The following is a 25664-nucleotide window of genomic DNA, read 5'->3' on the forward strand; positions in this document are numbered from 1 at the left end:
GGAAGAGAATACAAAGGAATACAAAGGAAAGCCAAACAGCAACAGACCTTTTGGTCCTTGCAAGGCTGTTTGGTAACTACTTCTAACTAGCTACAGGGAAGAGAGACAGCACAGCATAGCAGAAAGCTCCTCCCCACCCACCACTCCCTCCAGCTTGCGCTGGCATGGAAATAGTTGGGAAAAGTACCATGCAGTATAGAAAAACTGACATGGAATTTTCATAGGAAAGGATGAAAGGAAGTTCTACTATTCACCCTACGATGAACTCTATACTCCTATCTAAAAGTTAATACAATTTATAATAAAATTGGTGTATGTAAAATAAGAGTTTATTAGTGAATTTAGTAATTCTTCGGACAAGAAGAGAGCTTGTTGGGGATTTGTTTTTAAATATTTGTCTATTTCATTTTTGAATGATTCAATAGTATTGTTGTTCACAATTTCTGCAGGAAGTTTATTCCATATATTTACTATACGATTAAAGAAAAAAATGTTTGGCCTCGTGGGATTTAAAACATTTGGGTATAATCTTGAATCCATTATTTCTTGTTAGGTTAGAATGATCAATGGTAAAATATTTATGTGCATCAATGTTACTATATCCTATGAAAATTTTGAACACTTCAATTAGGTCTCCTCTTATCCTGCGCTTTGTTAAACTAAGTAGGTTTAGTTCTTCCAGTCGTTCCTCATACGGCTTATTGCGCAATCTTGGAATCATCTTTGTGACTTTACGCTGTATCTTTTCTATTTTTCAATGTCTTTTTTGTAGTATGGTGACCAGAACTATACACAGTATTCTAGAACTGTACACAATATTCTAGATGAGGGCGCACCAGTGAGTTATATAAAACAAGTATAACCTTTTCTGATTTAAATTCAAAGTTTCTTCCAATGAACCCTACTAATTTATTTGCCGTCTTTACTGTTTCTGTGCAGTGTTGACTCGGCTTTAGGTCGTTTGACACAACGACAAGATCTTTTCTTTATCGGTGCTTGACAGTGGCATGTTATTCATTACATATCTCGCCTGAACATTGTTGCTTCCGATATGTAGAATTTTACACTTTTCTATATTGAATCTCATCTGCCATTTTTCTGCCCAGCTTGTTAGTTTATTGAGGTCACACTGCAGTTCCTGCCATTGTGACACAGACGTTACTTTACTTGTTATTTTGGTGTTGTCTGCAAATATACTTATTTTGCAATTGATCCCTTCATCAATATCATTAATGTACACTATAAAAAGTACTGGTCTTAATACAGAGGCTTGAGGAACGCCGCTATTTACCTTATGACGACGCTATTTACCTTAAGAAGGAGGAGGAGGAGAGGAAAAAAGGAGAAAAAAATAAAACATAATTAAATTTGGAAGAAGATGAGGAGAAAAGGAGGAGAAAGAATAAAGTAAAAAAAAGAAAAGAATGAAAAAAAAAAAAACAGAACACTACTAAAAACACTGAAATCCATGTTATTAAGAGCATAATTCCCTCATTTTCACCTGTACATCTTCCTCAGTCCACCCAAAAGGTCACCACCAACATGGACATCAACCGCATCTTATCGAATCCGAAAAATCTTAACCTCTCATGTATAATTCCTCCATAAAGATTCCGATCCTTATGGCCACGGCTTTGATCCCCCCTTCTAATAGCTCTAATCTCCCTCTGAGGACTTACTGATCTGCCCTGCCTTTCCCCCTTACCCCTCACCCCTCACCTCTCACCCGCCCCTGAATCGTCCCTGCCTAAGCGTAAATCACTCGGAGGTTTCAGTCCCCTGGCTACTCTCTTAGGCAACCTTGAGCTTTTAAGTTGATATGTGGCTTTTTCTTTCATTTCAAACTTTCTTTCTTTCTTTATTTATTTTTTGAGTTTGCGGTAAAATTTTTCGTGGGTAACTTGAGTCTTTGGCCGAGTTTTCAAATCTTGCGAGGTTGTGGGAAAAAAAATCGAGTTTGAGAGAAGAGCAGGTAAAAAATTTAGGATAGAATAATGAGAAATAGAGAATGAATGATGAATAATAAGAGTAAAGACTGAATAAGAAAAATCTAAGTTAATGCATCTTAACTTGTAATGCTGTGGTAAAAATTGAGTTTGAAATGAAGAATTGATAGAAAAAATTAGGATGAATAATGCAAGTTGAGGATAAATGAAAATAAAAGATGAGGACAAAGACTGAAAAAGGAATACATAAGTTAATAAAGGCAAGTGGGAGGAAAAAAGAAAGGAAGGAATGAAGGAAAGAAGATAAATGAATACAGAGAAAGAGAAAAGAAAGAAAATATACGAATAAAGGAATAAGGAATAAATGAACCAATAAAGACGGACGGGAAAAAAAGAAGGAAACGAAGGAAAGAAAGAATGAAAGAGGAAAATGAACAGATAAACAAAAAGAAAGAAAGAGAAAGAAAGAAAAAGTAAGGAATTCTCTGACAAACCTATAAAAAAGAAAACGGAAAAAAAAGAAAACGAAACCGAAAACGTGACGCAGCTATGCATTCACAATTCCCCCTCCCTCCCCCCTCTCCCTCCCTCCCCCCTCTCTCTCTCTCTCTCTCTCTCTCTCTCTCTCTCTCTCTCTCTCTCTCTCTCTGGAAATTACACGAGCTAAATTTAGATTCCATCCGTCACTGCCTCGGGATGACGTACACGAGAAAGAGAGAGAGAGAGAGAGAGAGAGAGAGAGAGAGAGAGAGAGAGAGAGAGAGAGAGAGAGAGAGAGAGAGAGAGAGAGAGAGAGAGAGAGAGAGAGAGAGAGAGAGAGAGAGTTTACGTAAAGGGAGTGGTAAAAAAAAAAAAAAAAGACATGAAATAGCTGACTTCCCTTTCTTCTTAAAGGTCGAGAGAGAGAGAGAGAGAGAGAGAGAGAGAGAGAGAGAGAGAGAGAGAGAGAGAGAGAGAGAGAGAGAGAGAGAGAGGAGGGAATGTGCTTAGAATCGTGTACTCAATACTCTCTCTCTCTCTCTCTCTCTCTCTCTCTCTCTCTCTCTCTCTCTCTCTCTCTCTCTGCAGGGCGTGGTGGCTTTTTCAGAAGGCTCACCTTTAAAACCTAACCACTCCCATTGTTACGCTCCTCCTCTCCCATTCACTCTCCCTTCACCCTAAGTACCCTAGCGACTCTCACCCTGGCGGAACAACATCCCTGCCACCCTTAACCTGTCACCTTTGAACCTGCATCACTCTCACACACTCGATCGCTGCCCTAATTATGTTCTGTCTAGTTTGCCTCGCTTTCATTTGTTTTTTGAATAGACGGATAGGCGGACTGACAGATTGGTTAGGTAGGTAATTAAGGAAGGGAGGGAGGGAGGGAGGGAGGGAGGGAGGGAGGGAGGAAGGGAGGAGACGAGGGAAAGATGTAGGAGTAAGGAAGGACTGAAGGATAAATATGGAGGAAGAAAGGGAGGAGGAGGAGGAGGAGGAGGAGGAGGAGGAGGAGGAGGAGGAGGAGGAGGAGGAGGAGACGAGAGAAGGATGTAGGAGTAATGAAGAGTTGATGGAAGGAAGGAAGGAAGGAAGAGAAGATAAGAGGAAGATCCAAGAAGTAAGGAAGGACTGAAGGAAGGAAGAAAATTTAGGAAGCATGAAAAGGCTCTAGTTAGAAAAAGGAAGGGGGAGAGAACAGAAAAAAATGAAGGAATTAAGGAAGGGTTGAGGGAAGGGAAGTAATAAAGGAAGGTGGGTATGACTGAAGGAAGAAGAAATAAAAATGCTCCTGTTTATTGATTTATTTTTTCTTTGTGAGCATTTTGGCAATTTTTATTTGTTTATCTTTTCATTAATCTTTGTACCCTGGCCGACCTTACTGACACACAAATCAAACAAACAACTAAACAAACAAACAAACAAACAGAGAGACAAATGAAAAGGTAAACAGAGTGATAGAGAGACAGATAAATAAATACAAAGATGGACAGAATGATGGATAGATAGAAAGACAGACAAACAGACAGACAGGCAGACAAATAGATAGATACATGAATAAAACAATAAATGAAAAACTAATTAACTTACCTACTAATTAACAAAAGTACAGGTGAACGTGACAAAGTACTAGTGACATTTCCTATTACCTCAATTTCAGAACCTCCTATCTCTTGTGTATTTTCCTCCTTGTCTCCCTTCAATACACACTTCCCCTCAAGCTTTTAGTCTTGTCTTATCTCCCCTTATCTCAGCCCCTCTTTCACTGCACTTAGTATCATTCATCCCTCTCCCCTCCCAAATGCTCCTGTCACGCCCTTCCTTTCCCTTCTTTCTTATCTATATTTCTCTCCTTTCTTTTCCTCACTTCTGGCTCCCCACGTTCACAACTCGATCCTTTTCTCCCTTCATCATAATCCCTTCATTCTTCCTTCCTTTCTCTACTTTCTTTTTCTCCTTGTCTTCACTTCCCTCGTCTCTTTTTTTCACTTCTCGCTCTCTTCATTCTTTCCTCTCTTCATCACAAGTCCCTCATTTTTTCCTTCTTCTCCACATTTTATTCACTATTTTCTTCCACCCTACCTCTCCATTTCCTTCTTTCCCTTATCTTCACTTCCCTCTTCTTTTCCTCACTTCTCACTTCCCTCAATGACTGTCTCTCCATTCTTTCCTCCCTTCATCACAGCACCTCCACTCTCCCCTCCTCTACAATTTATCCATTTTCCTCCACTGTGTCTCTCCACCTCCACTATTCTCTCCACATTCTCTTTCCCCTTCATCGCAACTCCTACACTCTTCACTTTCCTCCAATGTCACTCTTCACCTCATTCTCCTCCACCTGCTTCACCTGTTTTCCTATTCACCTGTGTCCCCTCACCTGGTTTCCTACGGGCAGGTTCCTCGTCATTAAGCAAATCGCCTCACTGGGTCTCATGTCGAGGGGAAACACTCCTTCCTCTTTCCCCTTCCCCCTTCCCGGTTTTCCTGGGCCCCTTCCTTCCCTTCCTTCCTTATCCAATGCCTGACTGACTGGCCGCTCATCTGTAAGTTTCATAAAGGACAATTTTATCACTCGCTTTTCTCTCGCTTTCTTGCCCCTCCCGCCCATCTCTCTCTCTCTCTCTCTCTCTCTCTCTCTCTCTCTCTCTCTCTCTCTCTCTCTCTCTTTAAACATGATGGCATCCTGGATAATATCACGTTTTCGCTAGTTTTCCCAAGAAATGTCAATTTAATATCACCACCACCACGCCAACGCGCCACAGTACTGCCGCAACACCACACCCCTTCACCACCACCACCGCCACCCCTTCAGGACCAGCACAGCACCGCAACACGCATCTATCTTGGGGACGAATGAACAAAGGTGGGGACCATGGCGGCTTGGTTTTGTGTGCATAGATGAGTACATGAAGAAGAGGAGGAGGAGGAGGAGGAGGAGGAGGAGGAGGAGGAGGAGGAGGAGGAGGAGGAAGAGAAGTTAAGAAAGATATGATAATAGAAAGAATAGGAGAAAACGACACGAAGATACAGTAATAATAATAATAATAATAATAATAATAATAATAATAATAATAATAATAATAAAAAGAAGAAGAAGACAAGAAAAGAAAATAAGGATAACAAAAGAGAAGAAGAAGAAGAAGAAGAAGAAGAAGAAGAAGAAGAAGAAGAAGAAGAGATACACACTAAGAAAGAGGCAAGGAGAAATAAAGAAAAAAAAATGATAAACAGACAAAAAAGAAACGAAGAAGTACCAAAAATCCTAACAAAAAAGGAGGCAGATAAAAAGAATAAATCAGGAAGCAAAGAAGAAAGAAAAGTAAAAGTGGAGGAACCGAAAGGAAAAGGAAAAAAGGAAGGAAGGAAGGATGGAAGAATGACAGAAAACGAGACTACACGAAGAAAACGGGGATGATATTTGAAGTTAGTGACGTAATCTCTCTCTCTCTCTCTCTCTCTCTCTCTCTCTCTCTCTCTCTCTCTCTCTCTCTCTCTCTCTCTCTCTCTCTCTCTCTCTCTCTCCTCCATTTCGTGACACTTTTCTTCGAGCGAACTTAAGTAATTCAGAAGTGGGGCCGTGTGTGTGTGTGTGTGTGTGTGTGTGTGTGTGTGTGTGTGTGTGTGTGTGTGTGTGTGTGTGTGTGTGTGTGTGTGTGTGTGTGTGTGGTAAAAAGCGCATAGATAAAGTATACACACACACACACACACACACACACACACACACACACACACACACACACACACACACACACACACTCTCAAAAAAAGTATTATAAAAGAGAAAAACTCACAAACAAAACAAAAAACAATAACAAAAACACTAAATTCCCGGACAGGGGAAGCGCCACACCTACACGCACACCTGCTCACACATCTGCTGGACATTCCAAAGCACACCTGAAACTCTACACACCTGAAGGCAAACAAGAAAACAAGAAAATAGACACAAAGAAACATAAACTTTAAAATTTTATCACCTTAATGAGAGAGAGAGAGAGAGAGAGAGAGAGAGAGAGAGAGAGAGAGAGAGAGAGAGAGAGAGAGAGGGGACTAATGTAAATGTGTATTCCTATGTTTCTTGCGCTTTAGTTTCCCATACCTATTCTCCCCCCTCCTCCCGCTCCCCTTCCTTCCCAGCCTGACGGGACGGCGAGAGAGAGAGAGAAGTAGAGATTAAAGAGGAAAGATCACGAGAGAGGGAAGAGGTAAATAACTTATAGCTAAGGACATGTGATAAATATGCGGAGGAGACGAGACAGTGAAGGAGGAGGAGAAGGAGGAGGAGGAGGAGGAGGAGGAGGAGGAGGAGGAGGAGGAGGAGGAGGAGGAGGAGGAGGAGCTCTAATGGACACGTTTTTGAGTGTGTGCGAGTACGTGAGTTTTTGTTGAGTGAGTGCATTTGTGTGTGTGTGTGTGTGTGTGTGTGTGTGTGTCAGTGTGTGAGGGACTTAAGTTTGAAGGAGGAGCGCAAAGGAACACAAAAGAAGATTTGTTGGTCCTCGCGATGCTGTATGCGTGAAGTGTGCGAGTGTTGTATGGTGTATCGTGAGGGAGACAGGCTAACTGAGAGAAAAAACAGGAGGAAGTGAGAATAATGATAATAATGATGATGATGATGATGATGATGATGATGATGATGATGATGAGGAGGAGGAGGAGGAGGAGGAGGAGGTAAGTCACTACTACAGTTTAAAATATCATCAACCATCATCTCTCTCTATATTCTAAACTTTACGCTACATTTCCGACGCTCTTGAAGAAAATGTACAGTTTTACGATAGCTGTACGCATCCTTCGAAAATGAATTTGTTCCGTAAGATGATAATTTTTTGTTTTTGTTTTGGGTGGTGTTGGGTGTTTGAGCGTCTAATTACTTCATTCACCCTTCTATACACCTTTGGAAAGACGTACTGATTAAGTTTTATAAAAGCAAACATTATAACCATTTGTTTCCTTTGTTACACGAGAAATCACTATTGTTTTGGCGGCTGAATGCGTGAATGTCTTTGATGCCACCCACTTCTCATTGCACATTTAAATATACATGTGAAATTCATCAAGTTTTTTTATTTTTTTTATAGCAAACATTATAACCTTCATTACTTCGTTTCGTTTATTTATTTACGTAAGAAATAACTTTTTTTTTTGTTATATAGACTGAATGCCTAATTATGCTACACGCTTTTCCATACACCTTTAAAAATAGATATATAATTCATGTCTTTTTTTTTTTTTTATATATATAGGAAGTATTATAACCTCCAGCACTTCGATTATTTCACTTGTTATCGCAGGAATTACTTTATTTCAGTGGTATAAGCTGCTCGCATGCTTTATTAAGCCACATACTGTTCCATACTCCTTTAAAGCTACGTATGGAAGTATTTAAGCTTTATATGTAGACACTGTAACCTTTAGTACTTCATTTGTGTAGTTTGTTACAGAAGAAATGATTTTATAGGTGGTATTGGATGCGTTGATGATTATTATTCCATACACTGTTCCATACGCCATTAAAACTACCAATTGAATTTATTAAGCTTTATACAGTAAGCATTATAGCTCTCAGTTCCTCATTCAATTTGTTAACATGATAAATGACATTTTTTTTAGTCACGCAGGATGCCTTAATGCTTATCTGTTCCACGCAACATTCCATACACCTTTAAAAGTACCTGTGGAATTTACTAAGCTTTACATAGTAGCCGTTATAATCTTTACCACCTTATACATTCCATAAGAAATACACTTTTTATCGATGTAAGCTACCTGAATGCTCAATTATTCTACACATCTTTAAAAATATGTGAAACTGATTAACTTTTATAACAGTAAGCATCACAACCCTTCAGCCCTTATTTTAATGTATTTAGTACACCAGAATGACTTTGTTTGAGGTGCTCCTGTGTTATGAATCGTTCTGCACCTGTGACTCACACCTAGACAGACAGGCGAGCAGGTGAGTGAGCAGGTGAGGGCGTGTGCTGCAGTGGTGCTCGCCTCCACCTGAGCACTGCGGGCAAGACGCGTCCTGGCTCTCCTACTGATCAATAAGCAGAGACCGGGTCCCCTCACTGCTCACCACGGCCACCACTCACTCCCGCACGTCACCAGGCCGCTCGTCACCAAGCCAGTCACCAAGTCAAAAGTCACCAAGTCAACATTCACTACTTGTCACGGTTACCAGGTCACAAGTTATATCTGCTCAGTCATCAGGTTACGTCACGTCACCAAGCCGCCCGTCACCAGGCCAGTCACCAAGTCAACATTAACAGCAAGTCACGAAATCACGGTTACCAGTCACTAGTCATCATTTGTCAGTAGATTACAAGTACACGTCACCAGGCTAATCACCAATTCAGTCATCACGTTAGTCACCAAGTCACTCGAAATTCACTTTTAGTCACGGAATTACGGTTATCAGGTCACGGATCACCAAGTCACTCATCAGGTCACAAGCAGACGTCACCAGAACACGAGTCACCGAGCCAAGTCACCAAGTTAGTCATCAAACCACATGTAAACATCACCAGGCTAAGCAACACTGTCATTCATGTCATCACTAAACGTCACCACCAAGTCAGGAGTCAATAAGTCACCAAGTTAGTCACCACTCGCATCAAAGCACCACCACCACCATCAACCACCAAGTCACCAAGTCATAGGTCACCAAGTCGTTACAAGTCACCAAATTACCAGCGGCCCTCAACTATCCACTGCACCTCATACAAATCTATAACATATTAACATCCTGACTGATTAACAAACTGACTAATTAACTGAATGACTAGCGCTGACTGCAAAATAATGACCAGAGAGAGAGAGAGAGAGAGAGAGAGAGAGAGAGAGAGAGAGAGAGAGAGAGAGAGAGAGAGAGCGCGCATCACCTGTGAAATGCCATATCGTTCCTAATACCTGTTTACCTTTAATTAATTACAGGTAGGAGAGTCACACCTGAGTGCACTTCATTACTTTCAAAGCTACAGGTAATTATAAGAAAGTTTCGCCTATTATCAATGAAGTAGAGTATAATATAATGGTTTCTCCTTGTCACCTATTTCCCTCTTGTATTTTTTTAAGGTAAGAGTAAGAACTGGGAGCAAGTAACGAGGTGAGTCTCTAATTGGATTGTTAAAGGTGTGATTTTGTGATTGCCTAATTGGGTAAGTGAGTGGTTGGCTTAATGGTAATAGCGGGAATGTGATTATAGCGCTCTTGTTGTTGTTGTTGTTGTTGTTGGTGGTGGTGGTGGTATTTATTTATTTTTTGATGTAGGAGGGACACCGGCCAAGGGCAGCACAATCAGAAGAAGAAGAAGGAGAGAGAGAGAGAGAGAGAGAGAGAGAGAGAGAGAGAGAGAGAGAGAGAGAGAGAGAGAGAGAGAGAGAGAGAGAGAGAGAGAGAGAGAAGGCCCACTGAGGTGCTAGTATTCATACAGAACAGGAAACGATCGTCAAAAATTACAAATAGTGTTGTTATTGTTGTTGTTGTTGTTGTTTGCTATATTGTTAGTCAGCTAGTTTCATGACCGCTAGTGAGAGTGAGTGCCGTACAGACAGACAGACACACACACACACACACACACACCACGAGGCTGGCTGCAGTGTCGGGAGTGGCGGCGCCTTCCTGACCTGAGCTCCGCCATGACCTCTTTGCTCTATATATGAAACTTCCGCTATTGGAAAAAAAAAAAAAAAAAAAAAGAAGTAGGAATAAAACTGGACTCATTCACTTTAAACGTAAAGAAAAAGGTTACGAAAAATCATTAGGTACAGTACTAGTATGGCTACACTTCACGACCACGATGTTACGGAGCCAAATGTTCATCGGTCAATCAATTAATCAAAATCGTATGACCAAGAAGTGATGTACAGAGAGCGCTGATCCCTTACCGCCCACCCGCACCAGTAATACAGTATTTCCTTGCTTCACTGACATCTTTCAATCCGGCGGTGACCTCGGGGGCGGTGAGAAAGCGGAAAAATTTTCTGAAAATTTATAGACACAGCGAGGCGTCTAGAGTGGTGGGGTGCGGGAGACTTATGGTTCTGTATTCCTCTACGCTTTGTTCTCTCACCAAGACGGTTTCCAAAGGCCACAGAGATGATACGTCGTGTTTTCATGGGTGTCTTTTCCAAGCGATGGTGTCGAATGATTATTAATCTATCGCTGGAATCATGAAAGCACCCTTGAGAACCTTTACAACTTCCACTAGAGTCTGTTCAGTGTGGCGGAGATAAGGCGCCTGAGTGTTTCTGAATGCGGTTCTTAGATGGGCGGTGCCGTCTACTCACTACCAGCTCTACTCACGAGAACTAGACGAGGGCTGACGGGGCTGACGGGGTTTGCAAGGCTCTCCGTAAGCTGTGGGTTTATGAAAATGCCTTGCTTATTAGTTCCTTTACTTGGGTTATTTTGGTCAAGAGGAGAGGCGGACTGCTTGATAGATCAGTTGGAGTTTTCTTTTTCAGTTTTCCTATTTCCTCGTGTTATGCAAACCAAAATTCTTGTCATGTGTCTGCCTTGGTTAATTAAGAGGATGAGTGTACGATCTCTTTTACCTATATCCGGTTAGAATTTCTTAAAGAGGAGAGACAGATGTATTGACACACACCCACTCCCACACACACACACACACACAAGCACAAATAACTCAACTTCACAACACACATTTACCAAAACTCCGCATCACACCTCACACATTCTATTAAGTCATTCATTAACACTGATCATTACCTCGCATTCCTCTGCCTTACCTCGCCTTAAACTCCAACGCACACCCTGACATCCCTCCCTTGAACCCCCTCACCCCTCATCCCCTCACCCCTCTCCCCTCGCCTCCCTACCTACCCCGGCTTAGCTTCGAGGTAAACATGTGATTGAATTTCTGTGCTAAGCTAAAGGTTTTGGCAGAATCGTTACAAGACCGGTAAGAGGAAGGGAAAGGACGTGTGTGGAACTGTGGAACGGCCAAGAAGTGAATTTTTTTTTTTTTTACCTGAATTGAGATGAAAAGTGTTAAATTCCCATGATTCTAATTCCTAAGGCATTATCAAGTTTGTCATGCTGTTTTGTTTTTGTTTTGTTGTGTTTTGTTTTGCTTTATTTTCCTGTCAATCTGTGTGGAATGGAAGGAGTTACCGTCACTGGTCAGGTCTACACGCTGCCCTTAATAGCTGCGGGATCACCTGTGAGTCTCAGGTGTTTAAGTAAGAGAGAGTTTGAGATGGCGAGAGCTGTTATGAAGGTCTGCTAGAAGCTGACAGGAGTAGTGATGAATATTCTAGTCTATGTAAAGTAAAAAAAAAAAAAAAAAAAAAAAGAGAGAAAAAAAAGAAAAAAAGTGGAGTAGAATGTAAGGGACAAGAACACCTGCGTTTCCGTCATCCTGTGCTGAGGTTCGCTAGTCTAGGAGTAAAAATGTTTGGTTTGGTGGCCTCGAGTACTATGATGATGCATGAGGACTAACCACTCTTTAGGCCCAAGCCATTGCAGTGCCACATGCTAACCAAATATCCCGGGCCATGAGGAAAAACAAGAGTAACAATAGTGGTAATTGAGAGGTGTAAAAAAAGTACCAATACTCCCAAATGAGCAAAACTGGGAGACTTTGAAGCCACAGTACCTGCCGTCAGAGAAAGCCATGTCCTCTTCGACAGGCGGACCAAGGGAGGGCCTAGAGCGCCTAATCAACAGTAGGTAGGGCAGTAGTACACATGTAGGTACTTCGTGGTGACCACACACACACACACACACGCACACTAACACCGAGCGACGACTGGGAACGGGAGACCATGCTGCCTGGGTCTGCCTCTACTCCTCCCTCCAGCTTAGTTGCCATTGCTCCCTAACCCACTCATTTCCCACTCCACTCCCACTCCACTCCCAGCCTCCCTGCCACCTTCCCCTCCCCTATTCGGGCCACCTCATGCCTGGTGGTCTGTGTGAGTGGCTAAAGGAGTGGGTGTGCTTTGGAGTGGGTGTGTGTAGGGAAGGCATGCCAGGGCGTCGGGGTCTAGTCCGCCACCTAACATCGATCGCACAGGGCAGGCGCGGCGCCCCCTCACTCATTGGGTTCCCCTGCTCTACGGGAGGGAGTTACAGGTGCCTTAGTAGAGAGGGAAGTTGGGAGTCCTGTGTTTGTGCCTTCTGAAGGAGTGAGGGAGTATGTTGTTAAGTGAAAGGGGATCTACTACTACTACTACGACTACTATTACTACGAAAACCACATCCATAACTGACCAAAGGCGCGACGCGACAATCCCCGCCTCGACCTCCATTCATCGCCAGGAGGAGGAGCGAGGGACGAAAGCAACAGCCAGACACAGGAATAGACGCAGTGATAACGTAAATACACCCAAGTCATCGTAAGGCGAGCTGTGACGTCTGGCGTGACCTTAAACTCTGACCTGCGAATCGATGGAAAGTCAACATTCCCTCCCTTACCTTAACCTGATCCAACTTAACCTAACCCTACCTTAACCTAACTTGACCTAACCTAACCCAACATACTTTCACCTTAACCTGAACCAACTTCACCTAACCTACCTAAAAACCTAATCTAACTTAATGAGTCGATTGTCATTTACTGCCTCTCAGTTTCCAAACCTAACCTAAATTAACCTAGTCCATCCTAACTTAATCTTACTTAACGTAAACTAATTTAATCTGTGAATCAAAGGTCAATCAATCGTCTGCTTCTCACCTTAAACAAACCTAACCTAACCTAGCGTAACCTAACCTAACTTAACCTAATCCAACATCATCTAACCTAACTTTATCTAATCTAATCTGTGATGAATCAACTATCCTACAAACCCCGCCTCATAACCTCATTTAACCTAACCTAGTCTAAACCAACCTAATTTAACCTAACCAAACCTAATTCAAATCCCTAATACTTCCCGAGGGCGACTCTCACGGCGCCTACACACACTCACACACCTCCCGTATACATTTCCCTATGCATCCGGCGAGAGAGAGAGAGAGAGAGAGAGAGAGAGAGAGAGAGAGAGAGAGAGAGAGAGAGAGAGAGAGAGAGAGAGAGAGAGAGAGAGAGAGAGAGAGAGAGAGAGAGAGAGAGACCGCCCACGTGAGGTATTTTGATGAGGCATAGTTATATATTTTTTTTTTATTTTCATTTCGCTTTTGGATGCTCCCGAGTAGCCTTGACCGCTGAAGCATGTGGAGCATAACATCACTTTTCATTATAATGGAACGCGCGAGGCTGTGGGAAAATAAATTAATTAGTATGCTATCCAATGTATGTGGTGTGTGTTATGTTTGTATTCCCTCTGTTTCGCGCACGCCTGTGTGTGCGTGTGTGTGTGTGTGTGTGTGTGTGTGTGTGTGTGTGTGTGTGTGTGTGTGTGTGTGTGTGTGTGTGTGTGTGTGTGTGTGTGTGTGTGTGTGTGTGTGTGTGTGTGTGTGTGTGTGTGTGTGTGTGTGTGTGTGTGTGTGTGAAGACTGTTGTTTTTATTTTGTATCATTCTCGTTTAAAAAAAAAAACTGAAATAGAGGGAGAAGAGGAAGAAGAAAAAGTAGTAGTAGTAGTAGTAGTAGTAGTAGTAGTAGTATTGGCACAACAACAACAACAACAACAACAACAACAACAACAACAACTGCTACTACTACTACTACTACTACTACTACTACTACTACTATTACTACTACTACTACTGCTACTACTACCACCGCCACCACCACCACCACCACCAACACCACCAAATGCATTATCATACCAACAAAACCACAAAAGAGAGAGAGAGAGAGAGAGAGAGAGAGAGAGAGAGAGAGAGAGAGAGAGAGAGAGAGAGAGAGAGAGAGAGAGAGAGAGAGAGAGAGAGAGAGAGAGAGAGAGAAACTATAAACAAAATAAACGAAAAATAACTGAAAAAAAAAAAAAACGTATGCACCCCAAATTACAAAACGCGATTTAAAACCACACAAAGAGATTAGATTCCTTCCTCCACCCACCTGGCATCCCTTTGAGGCTTCCGCGGCCTGATTGCAGGGTAAATATTGGCCCGATGAACTAAACCTTGCAGTGTTTAGCGGCGACTCCCGAACCAGGTACTGCTTCCTCCCCCTCAGGTGTGGCGATCTGCAGGTAAAGGTAGCAGGTACTAATTAACCCTTTCAATCTCTTCAATTTCACGTTTTTTTTTTTTTTTCATCCGGATCTATAATTTTTTGTTTTTTTTTCACTATGGTTTGATTATTTTTATTTTATTTTTATTTTGAGTTAGTGTGAGTTAGGAAAGATTAAATTGACCTCTCTCTCTCTCTCTCTCTCTCTCTCTCTCTCTCTCTCTCTCTCTCTCTCTCTGTCAATCTATCTATCTATCTATCTATCTATCTCTTTCTTTCTCTCTCTGAATGGTTAGAATAATAGCCATGATAATGAAGCAGTTAGGGAGTTATTCGTCATTACTATTTTTACTAATTATCATTCATCATTTTCACTCATTATCACTCATTATTTTCACTCATTATCACTATCAGTCACTGTAAGTCATGTTTTCTGTCTGTATTTTTATTTTTTTTCACTGTATGATTTTATGTATCTTTCTTTCTTTCATCCTTTTCTTCTTCTTCTTCTTCTTCTGTCTATTTTTTGGAATATATGAATGAATGAATGAATGAATGAATGAATGAATGAAATGAATGAAGGAAGGAAGGAAGGAAGGAAGGAAGGAAGGAAGGAAGGAAGGAAGGAAGGAAGGAAAGAAAGAAAGAAGAGAAAGAAGGAAGGAAGGAAGGAAGGAAGGAAGGATGAGACAAAGACAGGAAAAGAAAAAAAAAGAAAGAAAGATCAATAGGAACTTATCATGAATTCACGCACACACACACACACACACACACACACACACACACACACACACACACACACACACACACACACACACACATCGACCCACCACCACCACCAGTACCACAACAACAACAACAACAACCACCACCACCACCACTACCACCGACACAAGCTCACCTGACACTCCTCCACTGACTCCTTTCTTCACCTTTCCCCTCACCTTGAAATTTCCTCCCCGGGCCTCAGTTTTCCCCTCTGCGACCTTCCAATTTTCCCCTCACTCAGTATTCCTTCCCTCGCTTTCCCCTCGCAGTGCTTGGCGGCCACAGGAATACCAAAGAGGATTTTAAGAGTGTTTTAAGGGTACATTCCCAAAACTACACCTCCTCTACACCACACGTCCCGGGAAATGGTAGTCAGTGGGGATAAAACTGTGGAAGCTTTCTCCCCGTCAACCTACTCATGCAGAAAACAGGAAACATCTTGTATAAATATAAAAGAAAATGAAGGTTTTTTTTTTTTTTTCATGGTACACTGTGATAATTACCAAGAAAAAAGTGCTTGAAAAATAACGAGTAGAGGTGAGTTCCTGTGAAGAGGGGGAGGAGGAGGAGGAGGAGGAGGAGGAGGAGGAGGAGGAGGAGGAGGAGGAGGAGGAGGAGGAGGAGGTGGAGGAGGAGGAGGAGGAAGATACTCCTCGCGTGGTCACTGCGGCAAACTAAAGACATGTTAAGACACGTCAAGGGCAGGACAGTGAGATGTGTTGCCCTGAGAGAGAGAGAGAGAGAGAGAGAGAGAGAGAGAGAGAGAGAGAGAGAGAGAGAGAGAGAGAGAGAGAGAGAGAGAGAGAGAGAGGAGAGAGAGAGAGAGAGAGAGAGAGAGAGAGAGAGAGAGAGAGAGAGAGAGAGAATGTATGACAAATAAAGAAAGAAAGAAACAAGGAAATATGAATTATGTAATACCTCTCTTTCTCTCTCTCTCTCTCTCTCACACACACACACACACACACACACACACACACACATAACGGCGCCGCCATCGACCCATCACCTCCACCACCACTACCATCACCACTACCGCCATCACCACCACTACCACCACCATCACCACCACCAGGGATGCGGCAGATGGCACCTCAGATGGCACCCCAGATGGCACTCCTTCACTTGATTCTCCACCTCTAATTCCCTCTTGACCTTCCCCCTCACCTTCAAATTTCCTCTCTCTCTCTCTCTCTCTTGCAGTCTTTCCTTTCCCTCTCCTGATTTTTTTTATCTATTTTTTCTTTATCTTTTTCTCACCTTTAGTTTCCTCCTCCAGTTTCCTTCTCTCCTTCAAGTTTCCTCCAAATTTTCCTTCTCTCTTAAAGTTTCCTCCAAATTTTCCTTCTGTCTCCTTAACGTTTCCTCCAGTTTCCTTCTCTCCTTCTTCTCATCCTAAAGTTTCCTATAAATTTTCCTTTCCACCAAAATTTCCTTCTGCCTCCTTAAAGTTTGTTCCATATTTTCCTTTCTTCCTTAAAATTTTCTCCAAATTTTCCTTCTCGCATCCTAATGTTTTCTCCAGAATTTCCTTTTCTCATCTCAAGTTTCCTCCAAATTTTCCTTCTCTCCTCAAAGTTTCCTCCAAAATTTTCTTCTCTCCAAAAGCTCCCTCTAGTCTTTACCTTCTATCACTCAAAAATTTCCTCCAATCTCTCCCTCCGAAGTTTTCCTCTCTCCTTCTAAAGTTTCCTCCAAAATCTTCTCTTACCTTAAAGTTTCCCTCAATCTTTACCTTCTCTCTTCCTAAAGTTTCTCTTAAAGTTTTCCTTCTCTCACGCAAAAGTTTCCTCCAATCTCTTCCTTCTCTCACGCTAAACTTTCCTCCACTCTATGCCTATATCTCATCCTTAAGTTTCCTCCAAGCAATTTCACCCTAGTTTCCTCCAATCAATACCTTCCCTCACCCTAACTTTCCCTCCTTGACCTCCATTTTTCCCCTCATGACGTAAAAATTTCCCCCTTCACCTTACAAGTCCCTGCACCACCCTGTATAATTTTCCTAAACCAAATTATATATTTCTTCACCCTGTAATTGTTTCTCTCGGCAATCTACACCCTGTAAATATTCGTTCGATAGCTTCCTGACTCACCCTGTAACTATTTTATCTATTATTTTTTCATTATTTTTATGCAGCCTGTATTTTTTTTCACTTTATAATTTTTGCTTCACCCTGTCGTCTTCTCTGTTATTGTTGTAATGAATGGCAGACTTTTTGAAGTTTATTTTCCCTCTTATTAATGAGGGAAGCTACACACACACACACACACACACACACACACACACACACACACACACACACACACACACACACACACACACACACACACACGAATTACTGAGTGAAAACTTATTTTTAAACAGATGAAAAAAAGTAAAAAAAGTTTCAGAATTCCAGATCTGGAATTTCAGGTGTAGCATTGCAAGAGAGAGAGAGAGAGAGAGAGAGAGAGAGAGAGAGAGAGAGAGAGAGAGAGGAGAGAGAGAGAGAGAGAGAGAGAGAGAGAGAGAGAGAGAGAGAGAGAGATACACAAAAACATACATGGAAAAGATCAATAATGTATTACAACAAACACGCACACACACATACACACTCACACACGCACACACACACACACAAACACACACACACACACACACACACACACACACACACACACACACACACACACACACACACACACAATCACCAGCGTTGCGTCATAATCTATAAAAGTTATACAGGTAAGGGAAACCATCACGGCGGGGACAGGTAAGTCAGCTCACCTGGAAACTGGGTTAGCGTGTTTGTGTGGGGGAGTGTTGTTGACGAGGGGGGAGAGAGGGAGGAATGGGGAGGAAGGGGGGTGTGGGAGACTTACTAGGGATAGGGGGAGGGATGTTGGTGGTCCCCTCAGGTGTGGCGTCTCCTACCTGGGTCCTCACACCTGCCGCCCTGACCGAGGTACGATAACAATTAATTTACCTGGTTTACCTGAGCCATTCCCTTCAAGTCTTCAGTATATCCTTGGAAAATAGGTACAAAAGTTTAGTTATTATTAGTGGAGGCATTTTAAGAATCAGTTTGTGCAAGAAAGAAAACCTGGAATGGAAATTAGCCCCAAAAATAAGGAAAAGATGTGATTTTTTATGTATATTTGAAATCTGTGTTTTAAAAAGGCTCAGGGTGCTTCAGTGCTGCCAGACACACGCACAGCATCACAGCACAGCGAGGGGAAGCACTGTACTCGAGTCCTGCACATGATAAGCAAGAGACGTGCAGGCATCGAGAAAAAAGGCTAGCTGGCACCCTCCCCGGCTAGCAACCCCCACCTGGCGACGGCAGCGGCGGGGCCAAACACAGGCGAGGGGAGCTGGCGCGCCCTCCACCGCTCACCTGCTGCCTGGGGACGCCCTCACGCCGCCCCAAAACACGCCCCGCTGTGGAGTTGGAGGAGGAGGAGGAGGAGGGAGAGCGTGGCATGTGAAGAGGAAGGTGAGGAGTGCGTGGGAATGGTGGTAAAGGAGTGAGGTGCAGGTGGGAGGTGACAGGAAGCTGGTGGACATTTTAGCGGCGAGGAATGTGCGTGCTGGCATTTCCTGATCCCTCGCCGATACACACACGAATTCTGCACGTGGCGGTGGAGGTCATGACCGGCGCGGCAGGACGGCAGGCGGTGTGCTGAGGCTGCCAGGCTGTGTATCTGTGTGTGGTATGCGGTGTGTGGTGTGTGGTGCAGCGCATTACCGCAGCACAGCACGTCAAGTCAGCAGTGTTTGTCGCTCTCACGGCCCGTCACTCGGGCTGGTGGGCGTGATCGCTATTAGCAGCAGAAACCATGTACTCTTCAATGTGTGATCACGTTCTTGTTCGTGTCTGGTGCAATACATCCGTGGCAAACATTACTACTGCTTAATAAGATAATCAGAAGTGCTTAGGCTGCGTTGTGCGTCCTTTATTGCTTCGATCAGTTAATTACACTAATGCTATCAATAATTAACGCCCGTGCAGTTCTTGTAACAAAGCATTAATAACGCATGCATGGCGGCTCTTCCCTTCCTTCCTCCATCACGTGCCTGCTGGTGACGCCCCTGTCCCTCCCTCAGGCCGCGGCGGCTCCAGCAGGCTGAGCAAGGCTGGGAGAGGAGCAGCGCAATGTCAGACTCTGAGGAGGAGGCGGTGGAGCGGCAGGTGAAGATGGTGCTGGTAGGGGCGCCGCAGGTGGGAAAGACCTCCATCGCTCTCAGATACACGCAGGACTCCATCAACAAGGTGTACCAGGTGAGTCCCCGCGAGGTAAACCACTGGGTGTGCCTCCCCTCAAGCGGCGGCTTTACTTGAGTCACCCCAGCAACGTTTTCTGTGTAAGTGATTTCATCCGTTTTCTCCACACAGGCGTCGATGGGGGTGGACTTTTATCTGAAGAGGCTGGTGCTGGGGAACGAGCGGAACGTGAACGTGCAGGTGTGGGACGTGGCGGGGTCAGCGCTGTCCGGCAAGATGACTGACAAGGTGAGGCTGTGACTGGTACAGAGTGTGGAGGTGGACAGCAGTGTGGCAGTGAAGATAATCAACGGTGCAGTCACTATCACACAATTTCCTCCTCTCTATTCAGCTGTTACTTCTCTCCATAACTTCACCTACTGACTGTTCTCTACCTCCCTATACCTCCTATTTATGCCTCAGTCACCATACTCCACCACACCCTCCCCTCTTCTCTCCTCTACCCAACAGTTCCATCTCTCTATAACTTCAACATCGCCTTCCTCTTTCCTCCAGCTCACGCCTATCTCCCCTTCCCATTACTACACCATTCTCTCCACCTCGCTGCATATCACACTATTCTCTCCTCTCTCCTCTACTTCCCTAATCCTCCATAATTTCACATGCCTTCTCTTTTCCTTGCCATTCTTCCCTCCACTTCACCTCTGCCTCCCCTTTTCCTCCTTCCTTCCTTCCACACCTTCACCCTTGCCTTTCCTTTTCCTTATCCTTCCCTCCACAACCTACCCTCGTCTCCCTTTTCTTCCTTATTCTTCCTTCCACAACCTATCCTTGCTTCCTCTTTTCTCCCCACCCGTGCCTCACATCCCCCTCCACACACACTAACTCCACCACTCTCCTCTCACTATGCTCCACATCACACCTTCCCTTCTCCTCTCCTCCGGCAGTACCTGTACGGCGCCCACGCCATCCTCTTCGTGTACGATGTCACCTCCACGCCTACCCTGGAGGCGCTGCAGACCTGGGTGGCGACTGTTCGCAAGGCCGCCCGCTCCCAGGAGAGGCCGCCCATCCAAGCCCTGGTGGCGAACAAGGCAGACTTAGAGCACGCCAGACAGGTGAGTCGCTGCCCTTGTTACCCTTGTTAGCGGCAGTCACACGTTAATTAGAAGCCTAAGGACCATATTCTGAAGTAGTACCTCTGTGCCGCACCTCCACTTCTTTTAAAAGACTCTAGTTGGCTAAAGTTGGTTATGGGTGTTTTTAAGTTTCTGAAGACAGATTAACAAGATTTCTACATTTTGAATAGGAGAAACACCCCTGAGAACTAGTAATCATCTCTGTGGCCTTGGAAAATAGTCGTGGTGAGAAAGCAAAGCGTTTCTGAATAAGGGCATGAGACAGGTGGTCAGGGCTTAATGGCACCCGCGGGACGTGAAAGACGGTGCCTGAATTTCACGTTTCATCGCATAGCCTCCCGCATAGTGAACATCAATACCTAACTATACCACCCCTTCCCCGTCCCGCCCCGTCCCACTCCGCCGCTCTGAGCCTCCCCACCTTCCTCCCCCGCAGGTGAAGAGTGACCGCCACCACAGGTTCGCCTCCGAGCACGGCATGAGCTCCTACGTGGTGTCGGCCAAGACCGGCGAGGGCGTGTCACTCACTTTCCAGAAGGTGAGGCTCGGGGCAAGACAATGACGCAGCTTGGTTCTTGGTAACGTGATGTGTTCAGGATCATTTATAGTTCTTGTCATCTCGCAGTCTTTCATCACACGTTGCTATTGGTTACCACTATTTTTTTCCTCACGCCTTCACCACTCACGCCTCACATCGATGTTTACAATGGTATCAGTCATGTTACTCATCATCATCTCACTTTCCCTACACACAAACATTCCTACTTCCCACTACAACACTTCCTCGCCTTCCATTCACACATGCTTCATCCCCTTCCTCCATACACGCCCCTCACTACGCCACTCCCCCCAGCTGGCGGCAGAGCTCCTGGGGGTGCGGCTGACGAAGGCGGAGCAAGAGCAGCAGCAGCCTGTGGTCACGGCGGAAATCGTCACGTTCCAAGAGGCGACACTCCCGAAGGTGCCTGCCGTGGCCACCAGCAGCTCTTCCTCCGTGTGCAGTGTCATGTAGCAGCTGATGCCCTCGCCTTCTGGGACACGGACACCAGAGCGCCGCACCCCTCGCCGACACACGGACACACGGACATGAGGCTGTGGTGCCCTGTGAGGTTACTCGTGAGATGGACACTATTATGAAATCTTTTCCTCCTTGTGTCGGATGTGGTGACGGTGTTTGGTGACCAGTGTCCCGGTGATCATGAAGTGTCCAAACTCTTATGCTTTAATTACCTGAGGCTTTTGTCACGACGCTGTGCTAAGATTACAAGTGGAGAGCGTCAGTGTTACGTGAATGGAATATCATACGGAGGCCAAAACACATAATATACAAACATTAACACAAAACAAACTCCTTATCTAATTCGCGGCGCCACGGGGGCTGCGGGCGGTGCCATCGGCGGCGGCAGTGGCGGCGGTGATAGCGTGTGCCGCGGAGGCCTGACCCTGATGAGGAAAGGCGAGTGAGTGACCAGGTGTGTGAGGCCGAGGCGTGTCTCGTCCCGTGCAGGTGTGAGTGTGAGGAAAGCAAGAAGGATAACGCTCGACAAGCAGGCCGCCCTCCGTTATTCTTCGCCGCGATGTTTGATGTAATGAATTCATCACACTTCCTTTTATGTCACTAACGAGGAACCTGTCAAAGTACTCGCAGATTATCGCTGTGTACTTCACCAAACTCTGAATTTCGTGTTTACTCGTGTTGTCCTCCTTATCTGGAACCATATGAATAACTCGAGATCAGCTGTTTTATAGTGACTCAAACACCTCGGTCTTCAAGCAGTACAGGGCGTTCCGTAAGGTATTAATTCCTCATGAAAACTTGCCTTCACTTTGATTACGGTGAGCACGGAGTCTCGCGTAGTGTCGCTGGCTCTCCTGTGCCGACCAGCTGGACAAGGGTGGCGGCGCGGTGAGTCCTCGCGTGGAGGATATTTATTAAAACACACACAACAACGTGCTCGAGTTCTGGCCAGTCCTTGATCCTAACCAATTGCTTAATGCGCGGGCTGGACTGCGATGTACTGCGTTGCATCACTTCAGAATCGTTTGCTTTTCTCCATAATCTTTCCCTGCTGCGCCCGTGACTCGATGCTAAGATGCTGGGGTGTACTTCCCGCATCTCACCCAACCGCTGCTCCACTGTAACTAAACCCAGGTGGTGCTGTGATGCTGTGGTGATGATGTGGTAGTGCTGTGCTGTACCGCCCGCCGCTCTCCTGACGTAATAACCGCCCCCGCCTCGAGCCGTCCACACCCACACCAACACATCCAAACACTTCCGTCCGCCCGCCAGCACCACGAGGGTCACTCCCCGACTCACCAAACAGGACTGGCGCCGCCCACACTCATGGCAGCACTTAAGTTCAAATGTAATCAGAGGACATGAGAAGGAGAGGGAGAGAGAAAGAAAGAGAGAGGGAGAGGGAGAGAGAAAAAATAAGAACAAAAGAACAAGAGAACAGTTTCCACATGGCCGCTTACGTTCAGTGCCAAGGAATTAATGAGTAAAATTTCCGAGTAATTACTTCTGTGCCTCCGTCGCTCGCATTAAGGCGCTGAAATGGTCTTATGCTTGACCTCAGCTACTTTCGACAGCTTTTGGTGGAAGTTGTCAATTTTCAAGAGTGTTTTCATGATTCTTGTGATCGTTTAACACGTTTCAGTGGAAGTTATCAGTTTTCAAGAGTGCTTTCATTATTCCACAGGTCCTTTAATGGAAGTTATCGGTTTTTAAGAGTGTTTTCATGATTCTTGTGATTATTTAACAGGCTCTAGTGGAAGTTATTAGTTTTCAAGAGTGTTTTCATGATTCCATTGGTCGTTTAACAGGCTCTGGTGCAAGTTATCAGTTTTCAAGAGTGTTTTCATGATTCTAGTGATAATCTAACAGGCTCTTGTGCAAGTTGTCAGTTTACAAGAGTGTTTTCATGATTCTAGTCATCATTTAGCAAGGACTCTGTATTGTTAATGAGGATAAACACCTAAGGAAACCAGACTAGTCATCTCTGTGGCCTTAGAAAATAGTCCTGTTGAAAGCCTGAATTAAGAACACTAACCTATCATTCAACACGAACCAGTGACCAAGATTATCACTCTCCCCTCCTCCCCTGACACACACACTCATGCCTCCATACAAATGTTCCAGTAAACCCACTCCATTCCGTCAGTGTCTAGGGGTGAGCGGTGAGCGGCGCCTCTCAGCCTCTCTGTTTATCCTCCGCCTGCCTCGATCTCAAACATGCCATAACATAACTTTCTCCAGTTCCCTCTCAGATTCCAAGCCACTCACCGTTTCCATTCGCGGCGCTGCAGGTTCCGCCCCTCTCGTTCTCTTAGCGATGATTACGTCAACTATGGCTCCGTTGTGTTGCCTTAAGGAAGAGTTATACAGTTTTTTGCTTTGGAAGGGACAGCGGAAGATTTTACGTCCCCTCGCCTTTAATAACATGACAAAAACAATCATTCCTGAGAGTTTAAATATAGCAGGTAGTCGCCTTAAGTTGCTGAGAAATAGATCTTTGTAGGGAGTAGATTAATAAAAAAATATATTGGTGATCTTGTTTCTGTTTCCCTGTGGAGTGGCGGTGGTGGTGGTGGTGGTATGTACTGTACTACTGGGAAAACTCTAACCTGTTATGAAAAATGCATAGAAAAAGAAGAAGAAGAAAAAAAACGGGATCTAGTTAACTATTTTGATACCACAGAAAAAGTGTTGATTCTCAGGTGAAAAGAACTCTGACACACACACACACACACACACACACACACACACACACACACAGGTTTGCGTTTCCATCACTCAGCCTTACATGTACTATATTAGTTTTCTCAGTAGCAAGTATGTTATTCATCAACTCATTCTTCCATTCATTAAAATTATTGTATCCTTATATACGTAACGAGGAGGCGGTGACCTGTGTGTGAAGTGACAGATGAATGAACTGACCTGACATAACTTAACCTAACCTTATGTACGCAAAATGGAAGCGGTTATGTGAGTTGACGATGAGTGAATGGCTGGATGCATCAAAGTGGGTAACTCTGATGGGTGATTAGGTGGTGATGAAGCTGAATAAGTGATGTAACAGGAGGAGGAGGAGGAGGAGGAGGAGGAGGAGGAGGAGGAGGAGGATGAACGATGAGTTAAGAGGAGAGATATGGGTGGGGGAGATGAAGTGGAGAGGCTGGAGGGTGAGAATGAATGACGTAACAGGAGGTGGTGGAAAGATGAGTCAAGATGATGTGGATGAAGGCGGGAGATACAAGATAACCGATGAAAATGAACGGATGAACTGAAGTGGATGAAGATATCTCAGTAATGAAGGATGCTGCATGAGTGGATGAGTGGATGAAGGTGACGAGGTAGTGGATGAAGGGAACTGTGTGTTGGCGGACGAGTGGATGGAGGGAGTTGGATGTTAGTAGTTGCTGTGTGGCAATGGCTAAGTGGATGAGTGGATGAGTGGATGAAGGCGGCGGTAGTGGCAGCAGTGATGGGGGCTTGGTGAGGGTGGATGGGAGAGGATGGGGTAGGGGAGACAGAGGAGATGGAGGGGATGTGGGAGGTGGAGGGAATAGAGGAAATGGAGGGGACGGAGGGGTAGAGGGGGTACAGGAGATGGAGGGGTGGAGGGGATAGGAAATGGAGGGGGTGGAGAGGATGGACGGGTAGAAAGTGGAGGGGATGGAGAGGGTAGGAAATGGAAGGGGTGGAAGGGATGGCAGGGTGCAGGGAGTGGAGGGGTGGAGAGGGTAGGGGAGGTGGAGGGGATAGTGGAAGTGGAGGGGAACGTGTGAGGCACCAGAAATATTCCCAGTGGGAGGTCAGCACATCACCGCTCATGACTGACTGTCTGACTGTCTGGCTCGCTGGAGGGTCACTCACACGCGCACGCGCACACACACACACACACACACACACACACACACACACACACACACACACACACACACACACACACACACACATTACCTAAATTCATCAAGCCAGTCTAACCAAACCCACAACAAAAAGGAAAACCAAAAACCCAAAGCCAGATAAA

At 44.7% G+C, this 25664-nt stretch overlaps 2 protein-coding genes across 4 annotated transcripts in view; one reads left to right on the top strand and one right to left on the bottom strand.

Moving 5' to 3' along the window:
• The window catches only part of LOC135114793 (uncharacterized), a 30617-nt gene extending 18255 nt beyond the window's left edge, over positions 1-12362 (bottom strand). Inside the window, exon 1 of the transcript XR_010275676.1 lies at positions 12052-12362. The gene's annotated coding sequence lies outside the window, so the exon portion shown is untranslated. The remainder of the gene's footprint in view (positions 1-12051) is intronic.
• A 183-nt stretch (positions 12363-12545) lies between these two features.
• On the top strand, positions 12546-24175 carry LOC135114795 (ras-related protein Rab-28-like). Of its 3 annotated transcripts, none has more exons than XM_064030879.1 (6): positions 12546-12773; positions 19369-19543; positions 19658-19774; positions 20434-20604; positions 21062-21163; positions 21479-24175. In XM_064030879.1, the coding sequence occupies exons 2-6, from the start codon at positions 19418-19420 to the stop codon at positions 21635-21637; spliced, it is 675 nt and encodes a 224-aa protein (XP_063886949.1). In that variant the 5' UTR covers positions 12546-12773; positions 19369-19417; the 3' UTR covers positions 21638-24175. The 3 variants fall into 3 exon arrangements, with proteins under 3 accessions (XP_063886949.1, XP_063886948.1, XP_063886947.1); XM_064030878.1 differs by lacking the exon at positions 12546-12773 and adding an exon at positions 18217-18757; XM_064030877.1 differs by lacking the exon at positions 12546-12773 and adding an exon at positions 18779-19102.
• Positions 24176-25664: the final 1489 nt, after the last annotated feature.

This window comes from Scylla paramamosain, chromosome 28 (assembly GCF_035594125.1).
Source record: "Scylla paramamosain isolate STU-SP2022 chromosome 28, ASM3559412v1, whole genome shotgun sequence".
Classification (NCBI taxonomy): Eukaryota; Metazoa; Arthropoda; class Malacostraca; order Decapoda; family Portunidae; genus Scylla; species Scylla paramamosain.

Coding starts and splice junctions, on each gene's coding strand:
- LOC135114795 (XM_064030877.1), top strand. Junction 20,605..21,061: donor ACTTAGAGCACGCCAGACAG/GTGAGTCGCTGC, acceptor CCTCCCCCGCAG/GTGAAGAGTGACCGCCACCA. Junction 21,164..21,478: donor TGTCACTCACTTTCCAGAAG/GTGAGGCTCGGG, acceptor CACTCCCCCCAG/CTGGCGGCAGAGCTCCTGGG.